This window comes from Manacus vitellinus, unplaced genomic scaffold, assembly GCF_001715985.3.
Source record: "Manacus vitellinus isolate BGI_N305 unplaced genomic scaffold, ASM171598v3 scaffold_77_pilon, whole genome shotgun sequence".
NCBI lineage: Eukaryota > Metazoa > Chordata > Aves > Passeriformes > Pipridae > Manacus > Manacus vitellinus.
The window spans coordinates 589,774-614,507 of record NW_021940802.1 but is presented as its reverse complement, the minus strand read 5'-3'; the positions used below and the strand labels follow the sequence as shown (position 1 = coordinate 614,507).

General features: G+C 39.9%; 1 protein-coding gene across 3 annotated transcripts in view; it reads right to left on the bottom strand.

Annotated features, from left to right (window-relative positions):
- LOC103759955 (sodium- and chloride-dependent GABA transporter 3) overlaps positions 1-10,605 on the bottom strand; it is a 94,370-nt gene extending 83,765 nt beyond the window's left edge. Inside the window, exons 1-5 of one of the 3 annotated variants that reach the window (XM_018084867.2) lie at positions 10,533-10,605; positions 9,583-9,813; positions 6,587-6,721; positions 6,266-6,406; positions 4,791-4,881 (exon numbers count right to left, since the gene is read on the bottom strand). In XM_018084867.2, coding sequence (XP_017940356.1) covers positions 4,791-4,881; positions 6,266-6,406; positions 6,587-6,721; positions 9,583-9,802 — 587 coding nt within the window. In that variant the 5' untranslated portion in view covers positions 9,803-9,813; positions 10,533-10,605. The other 2 variants (XM_018084865.2, XM_018084868.2) reach the window with 2 other exon arrangements.
- Positions 10,606-24,734: the final 14,129 nt, after the last annotated feature.

Below are 24,734 nucleotides of genomic sequence, written 5' to 3'. Positions count from 1 at the left end.
TGTGTCACCCTCTCCAGAGAGTGACAGGCCAACAACTAGACCTTCTTTAACAGAGGACTAAGTTGTTGTTATACAGCCAATAAAAAACTATTGAGGTGGAATCAACCAAGGGTCCTCTTTCTGTCCAGCTCCTTTCCCAGGCACTGGAAACCTCAAATTCCTGACCATGGTGACAGACTGGAGTAGCTGCCAAAAGAGCACACAGACATGGCTGATGTCCCCCACACCTGCCAGGCAATTTCTTCCCCTAGGAAAGCAGAAAAAACAATGGAGCAGAGCATCCTTTCCTTTCTATTCTGTTTCCCAGGCTATAAATACATCCTCACCTAATGCCACAGCTCTCTTTCATTGGGCTGCTTTAACATATCGGGAATTATCAACACTGAAGTTGCTACTGTTAACTGTTTAAAGTTTGGACACTAAAAATTCCATGTCCTGTGCCTAGAAACTGTGATTATTACTTTTTCTTAGAAAATCCTTAAACAGTGGATGAGGGAAAAGCCATAAATGGGAATCAACAGGCCATTCTCTGAATGCTGGCACCAGTAAGAAGTGAAAAGTGAAGTTTCAGACTCTTGCCTGTCCTTTGGAACACAGCAACAGAGAGTTTGAAGAATAAGAAGTGAATTTTATCAATTTAGCTGCTTACCTTGAAAAGCTGTACATGCAGATGGAATGTGAGACTTCTCAAGGCTATGGCTTTTGAATTATGGTAAAAAAATCCTTAAATCTCCTAATTTTTCCCAGTTGTCAACATTGGTCAGTGGCAAGTCTGCTCACATTTAAAACATTAACAGCGAGAGCCTTTTTTAAGTAGGAAAACAGGAAAAAAGTGTCCAAACTCCCAAACTTTGCCTGCTGCTCCTCCAGCAGGATCAGACCCTTTTCACTGCAGAGCTACAGACGAGGAGTTATCAATTACAGGCTCCTAAAAATATTTTAAGTTTTGAACTTGTTGCATGTGCAATGAGATTCTTCTGAGCGTAGCAAAAGGCATTCAGAACCTCCTGCAGTATTGCTCTCTATAGTCTTTTGCTATTTTTTTAAACAAAGAACAATCCATCCAGGACAATAATTAAGTCTCTGGGTGACCCAGCTGTCAAAGCAGGTGGAGAATGCTGAAGTATCAGAGGCAGCATCCTCTGTACAGACCTGAGGAAGGGGAACTCTTGGTCTGCAGGCCAGAAAAGCTTCATAGTACTGCAAAACATCCTCTCAGTCATCGCTGCACTTGGGTGAGATGATGCTCAACTTGAGGAATAGATTTAGGAGCAACCAAAGCTACAGAAGCAAAAAAAGCTACAAATATTTCAACAGAAAAGCTGAAGGCTTTGTTTGCAATCCCCAGCCCAGCTGAGGACTTGGATTTGCTTCCAGTCACGAGTAAATAGGGGCTGAGTCCTATGGACTAGATAATAAAAAGGACACAGTAGCACTAGTTAAAAGAGAGAAGACTCCTTTTCAAAGCCAGAAATGAAGACATTCTTTTGGGCCTGGTGTATTCATTTTTGCACAGATAAAACCAAACCCATCTTGTTCCCCTGCACTTCTATGATGTAAATTCTGTGTGATACACAGCAACCTGTGCCTCCCTCAGCATTGGTAACTCTCACACTGACACCATCGGGCTTCAAAGCAACACACAGCACTGCTAAAACATGCATTGAGGCTCCCCCAAGCATTTTTCTTGTTAGGTTGGGTTTAATTAAAAAAAACCCTGAAGATATGGTAACTACTGTAGGAGACTGTGGTAACGTGCTGTCAAAGGAAAGCTGTAACATCAGCCTGACAGTTTGCAAATGCAGGATTGAGTCCTTCATGTAAACCAGCTCCCAATTCAGTAAGTAAATAGGATCACTATTCACAATAATTACCACTCTAATGCACAGATTAACTCAAGATTGGATGGTAACAGATAAAAGAAAAAATCAAAAAAATAAAAAAATCAAAACAAAATCAAAAAACCACAAGAAAACAAAACAAAAAAAAACAAACCCAAAAAACCACAAAATTTTTTCCCCAGCAGCTGACCCCTCACACAATAATTTGGCTGTATATGGCCACAGCTTAGAGAAATCTCAGTTGCAGCCTTGGCATGGCAGAGAGCAAAGTGTAAAGGTTCTGAATGCTACGGTTGTTCAGAGGAAACCCAGAGCCTTCCCTCTTCCCCTCACGGGCACCACCTTAATTACTACTAAGGAACCCGGTCGTTATGCAAATGAACTCAGCTCTGGGATTGGGGATGGAGGATTCTCACACACTGTCAACAGGAGCTCTGAAAATAGCAAAGAGCAGATGCTCAGTGCAGACCCCATGAGCATCTTTCCTCTTGCTATTTGTTTCAACAAGTCTTTCAATAAATTTACTGCTCCAAAAATCAGAATTTACAAAGTAGTAAAGCAAGGTGACAGGAACAAGACCTCTGGCTAAGTGAAATAATATTGCTGGTAACACTTATCTACAGATTAGAAGATGATTTACTGGGCAAATTAACTAGTCTAGTTTACTTTGTATTAATCACTCTCTGATCTGCCTTGCACATCTATACATAAAAACCCTCCACTGTGCATTTATATCTGATATTTAAGACACATAATTAATTACAATCTTCTCTTAATTCTGATTAGTTATTTTAATGCAACATGAGTCCTGACACTTATTAAAGCTCATTCTCAAACTAGTGTGTCATATCTATTTTAAATTTTGAAGCCATGCAACATCATACCTACTTCAATTTTAACAAGGCAAGTAATTTTCTCAGCAGGAAAGGACTACATTTATTTTCTAAGGGTGAAAAACTGGGTAACTTCAGTTTTACTTGGAGAAAGTAGATAAATTTAATATCTTAAGCTATTTTAGCCAGCAGGCTGTTAGCATTACGAAAAGTTTGTCCATAGCACAATAAAGAAAGAAGTTCCAAATAAATGACAAATTATTTTGTTTACCTTGTCTTTTTTTATTTTTTATTTTTTTTATTTTAAAAGTGTAGGAATATATATACGCAAGACTAAATCTGATTATCCCTTCTGGTTTCATAAGCCATTCCTAACTTATCCAAAATCAGGTAGGCATATGTGCCCCAAATTTTAAGGATTTCAACTCCACTGTAATTTGCATTCAAGTTTAGCTGTAGACTCATGTTTGGCTTCATTTTTAGAGGACTCTGAGAAGGGACATGCTTAAAATGTATTTGTATGGGCATCAAAATAAACTGACATAGGAAATTAGGCAATCCAAAGATGAACACTGACAAAACCCCACAAAACCCTAGAAACATGAGGAGACAAAACTTAGTCTGTGCCCTCTATATAATTTAATTAAATGTTGCTTACTCCTCTGGATAACTGGAGCTACCATTCAGTGGCTGAATTGTGAATATTTTTGAATGAGCAAAAAAATACAGCAGGTAAATTATGTTAGTACTGGAGAAAATACTTTCCTCATTTACTCTAATTATATGAAATCTTAGTTCAAGTTATCCTAAAGAGCCATAAGATATTTTTGGTACAATGATGAAGTCATAGCAATAAAAGATGTCCCCTAAGAAACTCTTACTTAGTCTGAAACATTATCTAGGGAGTGGGTAGAGTTGATATACTTTGATTTAATACTTCAAGTGTGTTCAGATTATTGAAAATTTTAACAGAAAATGAAGTTACAATTTTACCCAGGGAGTTTATGCATCTTTCATATTGTTCAGGTTTAATTTAGTTTTGGGGGGGGTTTATTTTATTTTTAAATAAAACAGTATTATTTACTAAAGCAACACTTACTGCCCATGAAGGCTAAATTAACTGATGTAGCAAGACAAAAAGGCTCAGAGAGAGACAATAGCACATGCCCATATTCAAGGTAATTGTGTCAATGTACAGTTCCCCCTTCAAGGGCACTCTTAATTCATGGTTCTTTCAAAGTGTAGCTGTTGCTGTCCTGAACATAAAACAGAGCTCTAAACATACAGCCTTAGATTAAGGCTCTGTCTTAACAACAAAATTAATAGGTCCTCAAGAAATTCTAGTTACCCAGAATTGTGTGACACACGTTAAATTGTGAGATCATTGAGTATTAAAAGTAACATTCCATTTCTATGACTGTCTGAACACACACTGTGCCCTGCAAGAAACAAATATGCTACTGAACTGCATTGATTAAATATTTAGAGTGAGAAAAAAAATATGCCACTACAAAAGCAGACCATGCTTTGCAAAGATATACTTTTCTTCTAACAGTCTAACTAGAAATCAGAATCCAGGAGACATGAGAGAGTTAAACTCTCCCATTATTCCAGCTGAATAACTAACACTTACATAGTGCTTTAAAATATAATGAGATGCAGAAGACAGAGTATTAGATAGCTGAAACAAGGATGAAGATGCAACTCTCAAACTCTTAAGAAACATTTGGGGAAAAACAAAAAAATTACAAAAATATTTTAAATCCTCCTCTTTTTCTCCACCTCTGCCTCCTCATTAGTATGGGTTTGAGGCTCTTTCCTCCAGCAGCAGGAGCCAAGCTCCCGAGCAAGTGGCACACTTTGTTCTGTGTTCTTTCAGGATATGGAATTCCTTTCCTTGTAGAAAAAAAAGAGTTAAAAAAAAACCCTCCTCTAAAAAAAAAAAGAGTTAAAAACCCTCATCCTGACTCTCTTTGGCTGAATAAGAAAATTCCCAAAGGAACTCACATCACTAAGTGCCATAATAGGGTTACAAGGTATCTAATCAAGTGTAAACAATCGAGTTATTGGAAGATAACAAATAGTCTGATCAAACATTAAGTTCATGTGCACTTACTCCCAAAATTCCATCACTGGAGAAGTGGCATTTTGTAAAGAGACTTGACTGCAGTTGCTCATGTTAAGTTTTTGAAATTCCACACAGTTTTCTATAAAAGAACAAAAAAAAAGTGTTTGTTATATTGAGTGCAAGTACATTTTTTTCTTCTCCGTGCACCTTGTGAAGCCACCATTCTACAATATATTTGCTGTACGTGTAACACTGTGTTTTGATCAGCAGACCACAGGCCTATCCCAGAAAAATATCCATGACCACTCTCCTGTAACACTTCCCAAAGGCACATTTCAATGGCAAGGGCCAATAAAACCCCTCAGGCAGAAAGACATGTTGAGGAACTGAGGCAATGGATTGGGAATTACAGCATATTCCAAGTTCAGTGGTTTATGGCAACAAATGACATATGGAACATGGCCAGCAACAAGCTTCCACTTTGCCCTAATGTGGCAAGTGAATAATTCCTCTGGCTTTTTATTATTATCATCTCCAGCACAGAGAAGGGAGGCCAAAGCAGCTCAGCACTGCTGAGTTGATGTGTCGTATTTGAGCAGCCAACAACACTGGTCAAGCTCCTCTGCTGGGTTGCCACAACTGATACCAAAGCCTTCCACATCCATTGGGCCCAAGACTAGTTCCCTAACATTAACTGTAAGAGTTCAGGCAGTTTTAGGTGTGCTCAAAGGCCATGATAATGGCCATTTAACAGAAAAACATGAAAGACAGTACAATTGGTACGTGGTTTGAAATAGGAGAGCGATATAAGGAATAAATACACAAAACTTCAGGAATAATGGAAATAAGGGCACTGATAGGAAATCCTCCCCATAGGTGTTTGTGATCCAGAAATGCAATAAGCAGAGAATTACACATAAAAATATCAGTGAAGGGAGACAGATGAAGAGCCCTGTACTGCAAAGCCTCACAAACACACACCTCATCGTTCATGCAGGAGGCTACTTTGCATGCTGTAAGAATTATGTATGCAACTAAATTTCCAGAAGGAGCTTGATGAACATTTTCCCTCAACATCTGGCGTTTGAAAGAGCAAATCCAAAGATCCACATCTAATATTTTGCTCTCCATTCAAATGCCTCCTGATTTCATTAGAGTGAAAGAGCAAGATTGCAACCTGTCATCAGGTCCGTCTCTGCAGCAGAATTCACTCACTGGATTTAGGGAGAATAGGTATGATTGCAAATGAGAGTCTTGGGTTTTAGCCAGAATATCTTACAGAATTAAAAAAAATCCAAAATCTTCTTCTTCTGCAATATATTCTACAGAAGCAAATGCTTATACAGTGACCTAAACCAAAAAGGTATGAGTAAGTGTTCACTCCAGGTTTCCTTTATCATGGGATGTGATTGGCCCATTTGCAGTGACTTTTCTACAAGAATAGTTTTGCTCATGGCATTTTAGTGTATTAATCAATTATTTGGAAGGTTTTTGTATAGGGATAATCTCCACTGAGTTCATACCTGTATTCCATTCATGCCCACAGGTAGCCCAGGGAAGTTCTGTAGTAAAGCAGTTAAACAAATAGAAGATAGCCCATGCTAAAATAATGATGTAATATACATTTAGGTGTGCCTCTATCACTTGGGTAGCATAGCCAATGCCTAGAGAAAAAAAAAAAAAAATAAGTGAGACATGAGAGAAAACTCCTGCTTTTCAGGTAAGTTAAAAACAAATGCTTACTATTTTAAATGTATCTTAACTTCAATTTTGATACAATTTATTTCATTTTACTTCAAGGTCAACGCACTCTTTTGCAGTAGGAACATAGAAGTGTTTGTTACCTTCAAACAGAGGGCAAACTTTCCTCCAGCATGTAATGCCTCCTTCACTAGTGAACTGTCCCAAGGCCGTCTCCAGGAAAAATACTGGTATTCCACAGCAAATGAAAAAAACCACATATGGGATGAGGAAAGCACCTACAAGGGAATATTGAGTGGGTGTTGGTTATAAGGAATGCAGTTCCTTGACAACTGAGTGAGAATTCTCCTAGTAAAGGAAGGATCATTTAGCTCTCAGACATCAAGCTGACAGTGCAGGAAGCGTTTACTCCTGGCCCCAAATATCAAAAAGTTGACCTGTAAGCCAATGTCTTGGACTAAAAAAGGCCAGATCAAAGTTCCTCAGCATAGACTAAAGTCTGCTCATGTGTCTCTCAAACACTGAAAAGATTACAGTCTTGCTCAGCCACAAAGTTCTGCACTGATCATCAACCACATCAGTCTGCACTATCTTCTCTTCCTTGCTTTTCCCCAGAAAGAAGGAATGAAGAAACTAAATCCAAGAAGTCCTTTGTATATTATTTACATAAGCCTCATGATAAAGGTTATGGAAAAGGAACAGACTTTAGAACTACTTATAAGAGCAGGAAAGCAGGATTTTGCCTGATCAGCTAGAAACATTAATGTGAAATTCTAGGGAAATAACAAAGCATCAGCAACTCTGTCAGATGCCCCCAGCAAACTCCAGTATAGATTATGAACCACATCAAAACTCAAACACAACCAGTAACAACTGCTGTGCTTTAGTCACCTTGATTAGAAAGTTAAGACAACTAAAAACAGTTGCTTTTATTTGCAGTTTGTTTCTTCAGAGCCAGCACAGCACCAGAGATTGCTTCACTAGTAGTCTCTTCCCTCAGCTGGGAAATTTTCCTATAGCTGAATCTCATCTGCCTCTCAAGCAATCCATGAGGATTTCACAAAGACTGGAATCCTTACAGCTAAAACAGAATTTACTGTGCATATTGTTTTGAACAAGATCTGTATAGGCCAGGTGAACTGCTGGCCAGTATCACATCCAGCTCACAATCACAGTGAGTTTAACGTGGCAACTTGTTGAAATCCAAAGTATTTGCTTTGACTGTTTTTCCAACACTGTTCTACCGCAGGTATACATCATGGGAGTCAGGTTTCCCAGCTTGTAAAAAGATCATATTCCAAGACATATCGAATTCTAATAAAAAGAAATTAATTTTCCTAAAATCTCCAAATAAATATCTACAAGAACAACCTAAAATTATAGAAGCTTATGCTTACACAGCCTGTCATGACTCAGAGGAAGTGCCAGAGGGAGGTCAGAGCTCCCAAGTTCCACACTAGAGCTTCTAGGTTTGTTCTGTATCTAGCAAGTTATTTCATGGCTAGCTCATGTATTTTACCATTGTCTTCACTTAGCACACACTAAGCAGTTTGGTGCATCAGATGTAAACACTGAAAACAAACTCTGGTCAAATTCCACCAGGGCACTCTGGAGAATTACAGACCCACAGGTCACAGACCAAGCCTTCATTGAATAAAACTGGTCAATGGCAAATTCCCCGAGGTGCCAGGACATGACCAATTAGATCACACACACTAATTCTATTCTTAAGGAATAGAGTAGTGATTCAATATGATATTTGAGTATGTACTTTACCATCAAATAACCCTAAACCATGATTAGAATTCTTCCTACCTAATGTTAGAGCCTTTAAAAAATGATAGCATCACATTTGGACAAGGTAGCACATGCCTACAAATGGACATGGAAAGGTGGCTGTGTGGACAAGAAAATGACACACCAAAGATACATTTCTATTTTTTCCTCTTCCAAAAGTTCTCTGGGAACACTTTGACAATCAACGAGAAACTGTCCTGTAAATCACATCCAGCATATTAATATTTATGTACTAACAGCAGTATTTGGTAACATCATTCTGGAAAGAGGTGAACTCCTGCTATCTTAGTTTTACCCAAGTACAGATATATAGAGAAAGGCACTACAAACAAACATGTCTTCCACAGCACTATTAGTCTTAGAGAAACAGCAGACAAAATGGGCCAAAACCATGCCTGAATTCGGACAAGGAGGAACAGGGAAAATAAATTTGGTGCAGTGTTGTTAGCGAGGAAACCCCTCATGGGACAGATCTTTGCATCTCAGCCACTAACATACAATTTTCCTCCCAGCCCGTGTGGTTACACTCACGCTGCCTTAAGCAGGGAGAACGTTGAACCCAGTCCACAGAATTCTAAACTGAGTTTTTAATTTACTTTTCTTTCTTCGTTGCTTCATAAGTCACAGATGATGTGCTTATTCTCAACTATCATATATCTTACACAGTTTGTACTTAACTATGACCAGTACATGCCACGTGGTCTTACTTCTGTACAAGTTAAGTCTGTTCTTTTCTCTCTCAAATAACATTCATATTTTAAATTTATTAGGGTTTGCTCTCTTCTTTGAGCAACCATCAGTTTTGACATCTTCCCCTACCTTACTGTAGGAACTGGGGAAGCACTGAGGAAGAAAACAAGTACACTGAGTAACAAAAATTTCTACATGATGAAGAATTTTGTCTTTGTGGCATTATCAGAAAAAACATGCATCTTCTCCAAAGTATTCTGCTTGAAAAATAAACTGTTACATTCTTTCCTGTGTCAAACAAACTTACTGAAGTATGCTTGGGTCTGATTGCCATGTAGAAGAAAACACAGACCGTATTACTCTAAGGGAACATTGGCTTCTTCTATATTAAATATCTCATGAAAAAAAATACAGCAATTTACTAACGTAAAAGCAACTCGTAAAAGTAACCCACACAGTGTTTCTAGAAAAAGAAAGAGAAATATGATTTTTTTTCCTAGTTGTCAGATGTTTTACACTTCCCTCTCTGCACATATGCTGAAATCTTGAGCTCGTATCTCTTCCTAGCGTAATAAATCACTGCAAAGCGTCCTTAACTGTTTATTTCCCACGTTTAGGGTGAGCAGTAAATCAACATATGATGCCATCTTACCTCCTCCATTCTTGTAGCAAAGATATGGGAATCTCCATACGTTTCCCAACCCAATAATCTCCCCTGCCACAGAAAGCACAAATTCAACTTTATTGTTCCAGTGACCTCTTTCATGAACTTTCTTATCGTTGCTGTGGACAAGGTTGGTGCTTGAGGCTTCCGGGTCCAAAGCATCTTCTGGCTTGCCATTAATTATAGGAATAGTCTTTTCAGCTGTCATGTCTTTTCAGCCTTGGGGAGAACAAAAGGAAAACACACAGATGTTTTGAGACACTTGCTGGTACTAATCTTCAATGACTAAAGTCTCTCAGCATGTCATTGGCACCCACGTAAATTGGCAGGTGCAAGTGAAGGAAGCTGGAAAAGTTGTAAAGCAGGCAAAAAAGGAAAAGATGGGGGGGGAAAGAGAAGCTTATATAGAAGAGAAGGAGTTGATTTCCAAGTTGAGACAGATAACTTAGGAGGGGATAGTGAAGCCTTTCAAAAATCCCTCCCCAAGCAAGGATCCCAGCTTGACCAACCTACCAGAGGACAGAGATGATCTGTGCCTTGCGGGCACCCAACTGAGAGCAGAAGCAGACGGGGATGTGGAGGAGGGGGCCTGGCCGGTTCTGGCCTGTCTGGAGGAGCAGGGAAGCTCCGGGACTACTCACCCAGGGCTCTGCCCGTGCCTGCGCGGCGGGGACAGGGGCCGGCGGTGGCTCAGCGCTGCGCTCCCCGCGGATCGCCCCGAGTACCGCTCTCCGCTGCGCCGCACGGAGACACGGGGCGGCACGGGCGGGCAGGGGAAGGCGGGGAGAAGGCGGACGGCGTTAGGATACCGAGGGAAGCTCGCCCTGCCCGGCCCGGCGGGGGTAGGATGCTCCCCACTCTGGCTGCAGCCGGGATTCGCAAATGCTCAGCCCTTCCCCGGAGCGATGGTATAACACCCGCCTCCCCCCTCCGCCCACCTCAGGCTGTCCCGCCAGCTCCCCCCTCCTCCTCTTCCTCCTCCCCGCCACCAGCATCACCAGCCGAGCATCCCCAGCCAGGGCCGAGCTCCCGGCAGTTCCCAGCCCCGCGGGTGTTCCCGGTCCTGAGGGCGGTTCCCAGCGCGCCGCTCTCTCTCCCCGGAGCCGGGGCTGTCCGCATGAGGCGGGGGGGGTGGCGCCCGGTGCCGTGAGGAGCGCCCCCGCCGCCCGCACCTGGCGGCACCCGCAGAGCGCGCCCGGCCCGCCCTTGGATGGGATGCGATGGATGGGGGTTTAGCGCAGGCCTGGCGGGTTAAAAAAAGGAACAACAGGACACCGATTCAGCTGGAAAGGACTGGGGAGGGGGGAGGAGGAGGAGGGGGAGGGGTTGAGGGACAGACGGGATAAAAAAGAAACCTAAGGGGAACATTTAGAAAGTGTGGAAACAATGTGGGCGCTTTCCAGTTACACTAGGAGGAAAATGCAGAAGAGCAGCCCGTGTGGGCACTTCTAACCAGGGTTTGGCTTAAAATTCAAGCAAAATAAGTCTAAAAGAGAAGCAAGAATAGGAGGATACTTCCTCCTGTGCATACAAATGGTTTTGTTTCAGGTTAAATAAAACGTCTCAAAGAAAGAGGTTTTTTACCTGTTAAACCCCGCACGCCCTTTTATTTTTGTGGTAGTTCTCTCATTTCCAGCCCAGGTTTCTCAACCCAAACTAAATACCTCTTCTGTTCTTCGTCTCTGCAGTTTCTCCTTGGCAAATGGCAGGACCAGAGGCAGGTTCCAGGTTCAAATCTTCCCTTGGATCCACACTAAGTTGCAGATATGATCACCAAGGCTTTGCTCTGCAGCTCCAGGAGATGCACTTCAGAACACAGTCTCCTAAATCTGGGATTCCATTTAGGCATGCTGGAGAACGCTGTCCCAGAGACAGCCTGCTCTTCCATGGGAATTCTTTCCCTCTTCCTCTACATCCCCATGGACTTTTCACCCTGCTAGGAAATCCGTTTGCCAGCACTTAATGGAAGACAACGGAAAGATTCTCATGGATAGATTTTATATTAACTTGAGCTGACTTTGGAACCTAGAGCTGGATCATACCTTGCTTGTACATGTAGCCTCAGAGTGTTTATCATTGAAGCTCCTGCTGTGGTTTAAGCTTTTAGAATTTTGCTTGTAAGTTATGCATGTCACAGGTGTGGGCACTGGGGCCTCACCCTACATTCTCTGTCAACTCTCTCTCACATAAACTCTTACACCTAACAGGTGCAGGATGAGGCTCTTCCATTTCTTCTTCATGCCAACATATATAGCACCAGTCAAACCTATATTGTGAAATTAAAGACTGCCAGAGTTGATAAAACTGCAGAATTCTGATTTTGTTTTTAAAGCATCCTTCCCAGAGATATCATTACCAGTGCTGGGCTTGATTCTGGGTGGGGCTTTTTGTGGCTTGTCTTCGTTTTTAATGCAGCTGGTACTCATTAATTGAGGATGGAATAGATCAATTTTTTCCAACCTGGCTTTGCACAAATCAAACTCAGCTTTGAGGGTTTTTTTGTTGTTTTATTTTTCTCCCCCCCTTCTTCCTTTAGTTTTCAGCAGGGATCAAAACAGACACTGTTCTTCTGTATTCCAGCCAGGCTTAGCAGGCTCAACAGGAGACACTTAAACATCAAAGCTAAAACTGAATTCTCATTTCGTTCCTGTGAGTAATTCTAAAAATGGAGGCAAGCTAAGGGGCAGTAAATATTTGACTGATGATCCAAAACAGGGGAGAGACCAGTCTTCTTCAAATAGACTAACGATACCACATTGAAGGGTCCTGCTGCAAAGGACAGTCTATAGGCAGATGAAAAAGGTGTCTAATCAGTGATGATTTGTTCAGTATTTGAAAAGTTTAATTCCTGTTGTCAAGTGTCTTATCCACTGCTGTATTCTTGCGCTGATTCCCATTCAGTCTCCCACCAATTGAAGTGTTCATGGAAGTAATTGTTAGCTGCTAATCTTTGTGAACACTTCAATGAAATGCAGCACCTTATTTGCAACAGAAAACTTCACAAATTTTAGAATGGTTTGATAACCCTGGGATTTTTTTTTTAATTATTATTCTGGGGGAGTCTTCTCTATAGCAATGAAAAAAATTCTCTGGACTACAGGCTATGTCTCAGTTCAATCACTAACTGATGTATGTCATGCTGCTCATCATGAATTCATGCCTGCTTTTCCAGCATGTTGGGAGACCTGCATGTGACCTGCAATCAGAGCTCAGCTCAGGGGTGGGATGACAGCAACCTTGGAACTGTAAGGCAGGAGACCAATAACCAGCAGTATCAGAAGGTTGTTACTAGTAAAAACAATAACTACTCCTAAAACATCAGTACACTACCTAAAACATTAGTACATATTCATAGAAGGACCTGCAGTATCACACATCAAGCATTCCAGTTATGTCCAAGCAGATTCCTTCTGCCTTGTCTGCTCCTCATAATGGAGCATCAGTTCTGCAGAAAGCTTTAGGAGTGTTGCTCCCAGCTCACTCACCACAAGTTTCCTGGCCATTCCTTTCAGGCCCCACAAAGCAAATGCTGTACCTTAACAAAGCAATTCAAGTTCTCCTTTATTCAGGTTTGTCTCCACACACCCAAGGAAAACTTTACAACTCTATACAGACAGTACAGGGGTGGGAGTGGAAATTAGATGTTTCTACTTGGTGCTGGGAAATACCAAATGTTCTAAGGCTACATTTATTTAGATTGTAAATTGAAATTAATAGAGATAGGGGAATTTATATCTAGAGTAACATGAGAAAACAAACTCCAAGAAAAGCCATGTTCCCACAGGATTCTGACAGGATGCTAAAACACCTGGCCCAGATGTACATAGATATTCCCAGAGGAATAATCACTCTATCCAAGCCTCTTTGGTTACTTCCAGAGCTCATATTAATTTGTCCTGTTCTAGAATTTCTACCTGGTCCATACTTTGAAGACACAAACACACAGCATGGAAAAACCAACACAGGTAATAGAGAGATCAATGCCATGTTCACACAAGTGATTAATGGCAGCAAAATATGTGATACAGCTTTGGAAATTAAAAACCTTGGCCTTGGCTCCATTTCTTCTCCTTATTGTAACTCTGTTATTTTATGTGTTGTTTCTGCAATTCAGAACCCTGTGACAGTATAATTGAGGGGAGGAAGGAAAAACAATCCTCTCCAGATTTAAAAAGTTCAGTTTAGATTTCATGTAAGCAAAATGTGCACAAGCCTTTACACAATGACTTCACAAAGTTGGACTCTTCATGGGTAAATAGCTACACAAAAGCAAAGAAATACAATAAGGATTTCATTAGTGATAACAATCTGACACAATATTTTGGATCAAAAGCCTCAAATCACAGAGCAATTTGTGAACATATAAGATGCCTTTAGCTATTCTGTTATAGAATGGACTTCAGTCACAAAGCAATTGGCTGTCTGATTTGTGCCTAATCAGTTTTCTGCAAGGAGAAAAAAAAGATTTATTTGTTGTAGATAACTTTAAGTAAAGCAACAACTGATTGTTGGGCTTCTATTTAGAAAGGTTTAACCATTATCATTGTAGATATCTCTCTACTTAATTTATTGCCTGTGCCACACAATGGTTGAGATCCTGAATTTAGAATTGAAGGGAGCAGCAAAAATCACTTTTTCATCTATTGATGTTGCCCTTTGGGGGCCTTTTCTTGTCCCTTGCTGTCAGTCTGAGATCCATATTTTCTTTGCTATGTATATTTTATCTTTCAGTATCTTGAGCTTCCTAAACATGGGTTTTACAGAGAGCCAGCACTTGGACAGAACCCCCAGTAGTGAGGTTTATGCACAATTCCCAAGTGAGCAGTCACCTCTGCAGCTGAATCAAGACCTTGGAAGCATCTATAAATGACAGCACTAAACCAGACACACCTATGGAATGATGTTTTAATGTTACTTACAAATGGCACCAAATAAAAAAATACCAATTAGACACCTCAGAAGAACCAGATACACACCACCACAAAACTGTCTTCCCACTAACAATTGTAGTCAATCATCTTTCCAGATCAGAAACTGAATTTACAGTCTTCATGCAGATATAAGTGTCATCAGCACATCTAACTCATAATTATTGAGAGGTGTTACGACCTGGAAAAGGAGTGAACTCTGAGAAGAGTTTGTGCTCAGATCCTCTGGGTGTATTTGCAACTATATCAAGATTTCAGAATTTGTACTAATAAAGGTACTCAGTGAATAACGTCAGAATATAATTCAGATTATAGATGCTCTCTGCAGGCACCTGAAGTCCTTTATCTCATCCCAGACATTCTTTCTTGCTGCATAAGAAAGTGGGCGTTACTTTGTGCACTGTACACTCCAGGTTTATCTGGGAAGACTGCTGGGGATTCACAAAGTTTAAAAAATTTAACTTTAAATCCACCCCCCGTGTGGAAAAGAGTGAACCTGACAGGAAGAAGCATCTCCCACAAGCCCTAAGCAGTGCTCCAGTGCACTTCTGTACAAACAGCCCACCTAGCCAAGCTGGATTAATCCTGGAGTTTCACACAACCTGACTTGGGTTTCAGGCTTTAGGCTGAGCCTGTAGTACGGTAATTAAAAAATAAATATATATTTTCCAGCTTATAGATGAAACTAATCATCAATAGCTAAAGTAAATAAACATGGAAGTGTAAATATTTTGCAATTAATTTCTCCTGTCCTGATTCAACAGCTCAGTATGATCACCTATGTTTAATCTTCAAGGTCCAGTGCAGGTCCCTCCCAAACATGGTGACCTGTGCAATACTCATGTTCAGGGAGGGGTGGCAGCAACGCTGCACAGTCTGGCAAATGTCGTTTTAAAATACCTTAGAAGGAACAACAACAAGTTACCCTAAGAAATGCAATCCTAAGATGTGAATGAGGGAGTGGTTTGGTTCAGGTTTAGACCTGAAACAGGAGAAAAGCTCCAAAAGACAGGTCAACCTATAAGGAAGATGATTTACCTTTCCCACTCCAATGCAAAATAATAAGAAATACGTATTACCCCCAAAAAATTCCAACTCAATCGCATTTTTTATTTTTGACATGTCTTTGAAATAAAGTGTAACATCAATGTATTGCTTCAAAATTAAGAAAAGAGGTCCCATATTTCCAGAATATTGCCTTTATTGAAGTCTCTTTGCCTGAAGCTGAATGTCAGTAATTGTCTGAATAATATTGATCAGCTCTTATTAAACATGCCCTGTCATATTCAGTATTTCGCTATATTTTAGCACTGTCAGCATTTAAGCACTGGAACAAGACTTTAAGTAGTGTGTGTTAAGTTCCCTGAAGCAGCCCTAGGATATTCCTACAGACACTGTGCTACTGCAACTGCTCTGCCACATAAATTACATATGACAACCTGGACTAACTCAGCAAACAATCCTTTCCTGAGCCGTCTGCTGGCACATTGCTAATTAAAAATTAATTGCCTTCAACAAGGTTCCTGCAGAGCAGATGATGTGATACTGCAGATGTTCCAGCCAAGTTGCATTTCTGTGCAGTGTTGAAAAGTATCCAAAGATTTTTTTTTTTACTACTTTGTTTTTTGCCATTTTATTTCGAACCAGAAATATATTCCTTTTGTTATTGTTTTTAAGTCTGCTGCAGTACTTTAGTACTGAAGAAACTCCTCTTACTAAAAAAATTTCTTTGCATCTGTGACTCATGGTTGATTCACAATCATCAACCCAATCATCACCCAGTTGACCTCAAGCCAATACCTGTAGATTTATAACCCGAAATTGGGTCAAAATGGAACTCAGTTGTTAGAACAGAAAACTAAATTGTTATAAAACACCACCTCTCTATGCCCACCAAAAGCAACATCTCATTGTTTCAAGAGCCAAAAAGAGAATACTGTCACATTTTATGGCATTCCCTCACTAAAAGGTACAGCCATGTGCCAGTCCTTCTTTGTCTTTCCCAGCTAAAAGAGGGACTGTGTTATTGTAGACTCCAGTCCACTGGAAAGGCAAATGGAGAAGATACAAAAGTACCAGATTATGCATAATTTCATACCTGCTGATCAATTTTTTTTTCTTCAATGACTTCTTAAAGGTGAACAGAAAAAATCAGTGATGGAAGAAATTCAGAATAAAAAGGCAAACAGCACATTTGGGTGTGCAAAGATGTGCCAGAGGAAAGAAGAACAGCAGGTGGATCCTGACTCTGCTGGCAGAGATTTCAGAAGCCTGACAATGGGTATGTGGGAGGGCAAGAGGGGACAGCTATGAATTGCTGCTGCACTCTTTCAGGCACAGGTGGCACCAATTTGGGTGTTAGGATGCAGGCACAGAAGACAAAATAGGCAGATTCCTACCAATAGGAAAATTTCCTTGAAACTTTGAAGCAGTGAAATTGTTTTAATGTGATGTTTAAAGCAGAGGCATGAAGAATTATTTGTTATTCAGATGAGTCAGGACATTTCTAATAGTTCCTACTCTCTCTCTCATCTCTGTTCCTTTCCTATCTACAGGAGAGCTGAGACTGATCCTCCAGGATCTGCCTAAGTTACAAAGAGCAGCTTAAAATACCCTTCTCTCAAATTCTTTTCCAAATGTCTGGCACAGAGTAGAATCACAGCACCAGAAACATTGAGCCTCATCCATAGAAAATTCAAGTCATGAGAGAAGAAGATATTTTGCAGAAGGTCATTTTATACATAACTTATGCCAAAGGCTTAGGTCTGACTTCCTCAATATCCTGGTGTCTGTAGGGCAAGTCACAGGCAATGCATCATGCAGAGAGGAGACAGTTCATATTCTGAAACATGAAGGTCTGGCTTCCCAAGAGGAGAAAGAAGAGTTTGGCTCATTTCTTTTTACAGTCTGTACTAAGAAAGGCAGTAGAACTGCTCAGTGGAAGGAAACAATCAATTGGTATCCTGTGCTCCCACCATCATCTCTTAGTTTAGGCACAATGTGTGGTGAAGGTAATCCCCCAAGTAGTACCTATTTCTTAAACATTTTCTCTAAAATTTACTCATTTTTGGGGGTTTTTTTTGGATGGGAAAAATTCCTTATGCTGAAGAATGCGTGTCATCAATTTAAGAAACCAGTTTTTTTCAAAGTTTAACTTCTTCTGATTATTGTTCTAGTCATTGTTTCCTCGTGACTTGAAGTGCCAAGTTAACTAAAATAGGAAGAACTCTAATTAATGACATTGACAGCAGCAGCTCGAGGTCTCCTTATCAGGTGTCATGTTTACTTGTCCCACTGGAAAAAGAAGACTCTGTTGATGGAGTCAAGGCTGAATGTCCTAAAGTGTAAGAGCATAAGGGGCATTTACATATAGCAGGTCTTCATTAGCCCTGGTATTAACAGGTGTAGAATTTTTGAGAGCATCAGTCTGTGTTTTGCAATCAGCTTTTCCACCTGTTACTGATATTAAATATCATTCAAGTGTAGAAAGATGGCATCATGAAGAGGAAAATTTCATTTGCAGATGTATCCATAATCACAACCTTTCCTTTCAGCCTATTGAACATCTTTTGCCTGAAATTAATCTCATAAGAAATTAAGAATTTGAGGCCTAAAGATAATATTTTTCAGGAACTAAATTTCCAAGATGACCTTTTCTGCTGGACAGGGACAGAATACAGCACTTGACTAGTTGTTTGCAGTTTGAAAGGGGATTATGCACCTCAGCCATTGACTTTTGGGTTGATTAGAGCAGCTGAGACTAAGGAGATATGGCTCTGTGTCTGTAAGTGCTTTTATCTTTCCAGAAAGCCCAACAGTTTCCCCAATTCTTTACTAACATTACATGCAGAATAAAGAGCTGTAACATACATAGTAATCGAAAAAAATTAAATCAGGCAAAGTTTTCTTCTGAGGTTTGTTTTTATGAGAAGCAGTAAGGGTTTGGAGCAGTAGCTCTTAGTGGAACTAATTTCAGGTCCTTGTTAGTGATGATAAGAAAGCACTACATTTCAGGTGCTTGTGTTAAATGGATTTTCAATTCTAAGTTGATTTTTTTTTTAAAGTCTGCTTAAGCTCATTAAGAGTTTCCCAGTTCAGACCCAGGTTTTACAAGAGCCTTGAATAAGGAACAGAGCAGTGTCTCTCCTCTACAGCTGAGCTCCTGGAGACACTGAGGGATGGTTTCACCTGCCTTCAATAAAGAAGAAACTTTGAGGTGCAATACCTGTTCTGTTTTCTACTTTACTGCTTGGATACTCAAAGAAATAACAACTGAAGTTCATCTGCTGTGTGGCCAACAAATCTGCAAGACAGACTGCAGGTATTAAACATGGATTTTGTGAACTGTAACCCAAGTCACTGTGTACTAAATGTTACAATAAACTGATATGCACACTGGGTTTTGTGCTCTGACCATCACTGTGGGACTGTGATTGTGCCACAGCATAATAACCCATGGAGGGGAGTGACATCCTCCAGCAAGACACAGATTAAATTTTGTGTGGATTGTTACATGTGAGTGAATCACAGAGTCACAGAGTTGGGAGGGACCCACCAGAATCATCCAGTCCAACTCCAGGACACGCCAACAATCCCACCCTGTCCCAGAGGCATTGGCCAAACACCCCTTGAGCTCTGGGCCCACTGCCCTGGGGGGTCTGTTCAGTGCCCAGCCACCCTCTGGGGGAAGAACCTTTTCCTAATATCCCACCTAAACCTCCCTTGACAGCACTTCCCAACTGTATACTCTGTTCATACTGCACACTCTCATGTATACAGATTTTTTTTTTAACCCAGTGGCTCTATGTGATTTCTCAAATTGTTTCAGTGCTCCTTTGCCCACACCATCCTGAAGTTCTAAGTCCCCTTTTATATTTGAGAATCAGAATCCTGGCCAGACACAGGGAACAACCCATCTATGAGTCCATTTGATTAAAACAAAATTTGGCTGCTGCCTAATGGCTCGCTCCGGAAGCGTTTGGGTTGCACTAAAATGAAGAGGCCAAAGAAAGTTCCTGAGCTGCATTCAAAATCTGATGGTAAAGGTCAAAACACCATCATAGTGAATGGCACTTCATCTGTGTAATGCCTGTCAGCAACTCCTTTCACCCCCTCCAAAATTCACCACCCTACCCTTAGCTGAAGCAGATATAAATTACAGTTTCCTATTAACACACTTGAGAAAACTTATTTGAAGAGGCTGTAGTAGTAAAATGCAATAAACTGAACACACACTTAAGTTCTGCAGTTAATATTATTTTCCCACTAAATAGTTTAACCTTAGTGAAGACTGTTGGTTTACAAGACATTACTCTAACATAGGTGATGTTATCAGCTCTTGTCAGGTATGCTAAAATATCTGAAAATCTGTCCAAATCTACAGTTTCCATTCTGCAAAATGCATCTTATTCTAGTTCTTGACTGAAAGTTAGTTCTCACTCTACATTTACTACTATGAAGAAACTAAAATAATTAACAGTGCTAAACCTCCATTCTCAAATTTCACAAAAAATAAAAAGTATTTAAAATGTCTGTGTTTCCAGTTCTAATTTAGATCTTTTAGATCTATTTTACATCTGCATTTGTAGAAAATAGACAAAAAGGGTTGCATTATGGTGTCATCTGTTTAAATCAGTTTCTTTACATCCCCCTCTTATATTTTCAGTCTAAGATTATCTTAAAATTCCTTTTCCCAAATGATTCCTCATCAGTTGTTCCTCATCCTATCATAACCACCTCTCCAAGCTCTTCATAGCAAAGCTTTACTCAAATGGAAAAGACTTCCATAAAATTACAGCAAAGGGAGAATATAATGCTAATTGCTTTATTTAAGGATTTGTGGTGGTAAGGGGGGATGTTAAAAAAGCAGCTCCTGATAACAATACTAGTCTTTCCTTTTTCATTGAGGCATCCTTAAAGTATGGAAAAATTAGTGCCTGAAAACTCCAGTCCAGTTCTAAATAAGACACTGAAAATTAAACAGCCATAGTAGGACATGGTGGCTATTTAAAAAATACCCCCAAACTGTAGATTCCTGCAGTCCCTACAGACAGAAGAAGTCAAGGAATATGTCAAGATTTTCTACAGCAATACATCAAAACATTTGCCTGCCTAAAACTCTCATGACGAATCAGGGCCCGTTTTTCTTCTTCTTTGAATAATTTATCCATTTTCCACAAAGTTTTTGGATTTTAAGTAAGACTTTTCGGTTTGTTGTTTTGAACTAATAGTCCAAATTTCTCAGACTGGATTGCCCTGTCAGCATTCTATCTTCATTTCAGTTAATGCTTGATAATGCTTCTCAGAGCACAATTTGTATTACTGGTTTGCAGGCATAATTACCTGAATGTAATCAGACACAGCTTTTCCATTAATTGATTGAAACATGTCTCTGGGCCCACAAGTAGTTCTGTATTTTCTTACACTTTAAATATTATTTAAAATATTTAACATTATTTACTGCATTATTTAATATTATTTAATGTCTTACTTAATATTTCAATAAATTTACTTAGAAATATAATCCATAAATATTTTCTATGCTATTTCAACTCTAGCACTACCATTTTGAAATTAATTTTTCAAGTCAACTTTCGAGATTAAGTACAAAATCTCAATACTTTGTATATTGCTTCACACACTAACAGGAAAGATATTCACTTCTTGCCAAGTGGTTTGTATATGTCAGACTATCAAGATTAGGAAACACCTGATATCTGCTCAAAACCTTGTCCTTTTCATTAGAAGAACAGCACTTCTCTTTGTCAGATGGATAAGCCAGTTGGTACTGCAAACAGGCCAAAGCCAAAACCCAGAGGAATTAAATGAAAGCTTGGATTTCAATTTTCCATTTAGTTTCTTTACTCGAGATTACATTAAAATTATTCACAAATACAAAAAAAAAAAAAAAAAAAAAAAAAAAAAAAACCACAACACAAAAAACTCTACATTTTATGGGCATGGGAGAAGATGTTGGTATAGAAGATCTGCTTCTAGACATGATTAATTCTGGAGCTCATGGCTCAAAGTTCCTTGCCCATGGCAGGGGAATGAAACCAGTTCATCTTTAGGTCCCTCCCAACCCAAACCATTCTGGGATTCTCTGAAAATGGGCCCCCAATTTCCACTGTCCTTTTTCATTAGTATTGACTGATTTACAACAAGGTGCTCCAAATGAGGCTGTGTTTGCACTGCTTTCTAAATGTCACAGGTACCCATTTATATGGAGTTTTTCACCATTTCCTACTCTGTTCCACACTGTTTCTAGAAGTGCTTTCTAAAAATTGTAAACACACCATAAATAGCAAAAATTTCTTGTTGAGGAATGGACTTGCTACGTTTATTTAAGTCATTACCTTGGGAGCACTTTCCCTAATTGCTGCAAGGAGTGATTCATAGAGCTGAACAAAATCTTGGCAGTTAAAAAAGCACCTTGAGCCAAACTTGCCCATTTTCATTACCAGCCATGAACTCTGAGCAGATGTGCTGTGATCTCATAAACCTTCCCAGGGAACCCGTGCAAACAGAACATTCTGTGTCACAAACAGCCTCACCTCGGTGGCAGAAGCTGAATTTTCACACCAGTATTTGGGTGCTATCAGGTATCAGCATTGGACTAATTTAAAACTTTCCCCCAGATAAAAAACAAACATAGAAAAATAAATTTTTTACTTCATCAAGGATTGATTAGTGAGAGATGTAGCAGCAAGGAGAGGGAAGTCCCACGGGAATTCATTACCTGGGTGAACCAAAAGTAACTCAGTGTTACTTCCCTGCTACCTTTTACAAAGAACCTGGTTAAATCACTGGCTCTAGAAACAGCTCAGAAAATTCATTCTGACTGGTCCCTCAAAGGGTTAAGAGCTGTGAATTATAGCTAAATCTTTGTTGCATAACTTTTTTTTCCGAGAAAGAAAAGCCTCCTGTTGTCAAATTGTCCTGCATTGGCAGAAGGGAGAGGTACGTTTGTTTTCAAGCAGTGAATTAAATTCATGGCTAAAAAATCAGGTCACGTTGCTCCTGTTTCCTTCCACACTGCTTGCTGCAACGTTATCAGGTATCACAGACTGGTGGTAATTTAGAAGTTACTCTGTACATGCTGTTATTTAAACATGGGTCTGGTGATAGACCTTCCTAAGGAGCAGCTTTTTCCACTCCCCTCCCGCACTTGAGTGGGCACTTTATTGTCTGGAAAATGGGTTTCTCAGCAGGAGGTGCATGACAACAAAATGGACCCTTGGCTCAGCAACCCGGTGTTGTCAGAGCTGAATATCTGGCTGGAACAGGACTTGATATTCCTTAAAATAAGTTCATTAACTGTTTGACCTTTTCTACTTCCTAGGAAGATAAAAGTATCAATGCAAACCAAACACAGCCCTGGACCACCTAGGATGCCACTACATCCGTTTATAAACAGAAATGTGTGTAAAAGTGGAGCCCGGGCTGCTCCTGCTGAGTGCCCAGAAGGCACATCCCTCGCGCTGAAACCAGCTAAAAAGTCATTAACATTCTCCAACCCTTTCCTGGGAGGTTCACTGCCACGGAAATGCTGTGTCTGCTGAGCACAGACAGTCCCTTTGCCCAAACATCCCCACCTCCTGCTGAATTCCCAAGCTGACAAGTTGCCTCTGTGTTTTTATCACTTTTACAAGCAACCAAATTACTGGGAAACAGCAATAATTCTACTTGTGCTCCAATAATGCACATTTTGTTGCTGCTGTTAATCTCAGTAACGGGGTAAACTGAATAACTACAAATCCGTGGATTCCATTAACCAGAATGCAATAATGTCAGACTTGCCAGTGCTTTATGTTCATAACAACATAATTCAACACATTTTCAGATCCAATTACATGACTGATATATGAAGAAAAAAAAATGTATAAAAAGAAATTGTTTCCATCCCTGCTGCTCTCTGGAATTATTTTCCAAGGGCTTTTTGCGAAGAGCATCATGAATTTGTCAACTGCTCAAGAGACCAAATTACTCTGTGGCCTTGTCCTGAATAAATCCCATCTTTCCTTTGCGTGTTCACTGTCACTGTTCCCCAAGATACCACTAACTGCAGCCCCAGGCCTCCAAGGCTAGAACATATACCTGGCTCCAAACGTGTAAGAAATCCAAATGACAACATCTATTAACAATTAAAAAATGGAATTCTCTTTTTACATAATGATTACCCACAGACATGACCTTTTCTAGCCCATAGACAACCATTTCTACCATAGCCTCCGGAACCACTGTGCTAAAACAAACAGAAAATCTAGTTTTTACTGCCTGCAAGTGTCCACCATTTCCACCATTCTCATCTCATTTCAAGTTGAGGAAAAGATTATTTTCATCCTGTAGAAAATCTGAATGATTAAAACATTTCCACACCACCAAAAAGATTTCAAAATAACTTCTTTTGGCATAAGTAAAACAAATTAAGGGTTAAAACTAATTTGCACACAGATATTAGAGTTGCAATACACGCAGACTTCTCAGACTCTTGTAGCCTCAAATCTTTTATCTGCCTGTGGCAAGTCTGTTGTGTAGATACCATTAGAAAAAAAGGAAGTATTTTTTAAAAAAATCTATAGCACTATTGATTTCAAATGCAATTACATAGAGAGAAATTCAGGGCAGAAGCTAGAAATTCAGATCTGGGCTTTACATTGCAAAATGGCTTTGAAAACAGGCCAACTGGGTAAAGGTGTCATGTCCTAAAGTGCTTTTATCTCCAATGCAAGGGGAATTCTGCAGCAAAAAATATCAACTGTCAGGTAACTGGTACAATACTAATGCAATAACAGCAAACAAAATCATGAGAATATGCTTACATTTGAGAAAAGGTTAAAGAAATCCTCATTACACTCCCAGACTGTGCACGTAAAAATGCAAAAAAACCAATTTTAGACTGTCTGGAAAACAGGAATAGACAATAATTTGGCAGCATTGTCAAAGGTGCAATTCTTGGTGGCATCCCTGGTGCTACAGGTTTCGTTCCAAAGCAAGTGGTCAGAGCAGGTGATCAAAGCAGCCCAACCTGGATTAAGAGTTCCTGATGTAAAAATCAGGGGTGGTGGCCCCGCCCCAGCTGGCAGAGAAACCCCCAATCCCAGCAGAAGGAGGGAGGAAACTGGAAGAGCAAAAGCAAGGGGGGGGAAAAATCCCTACAGTTTAATACCTGAAGGAAAACACAAAAAATAACCATGGGGGAACCCAAAAAAC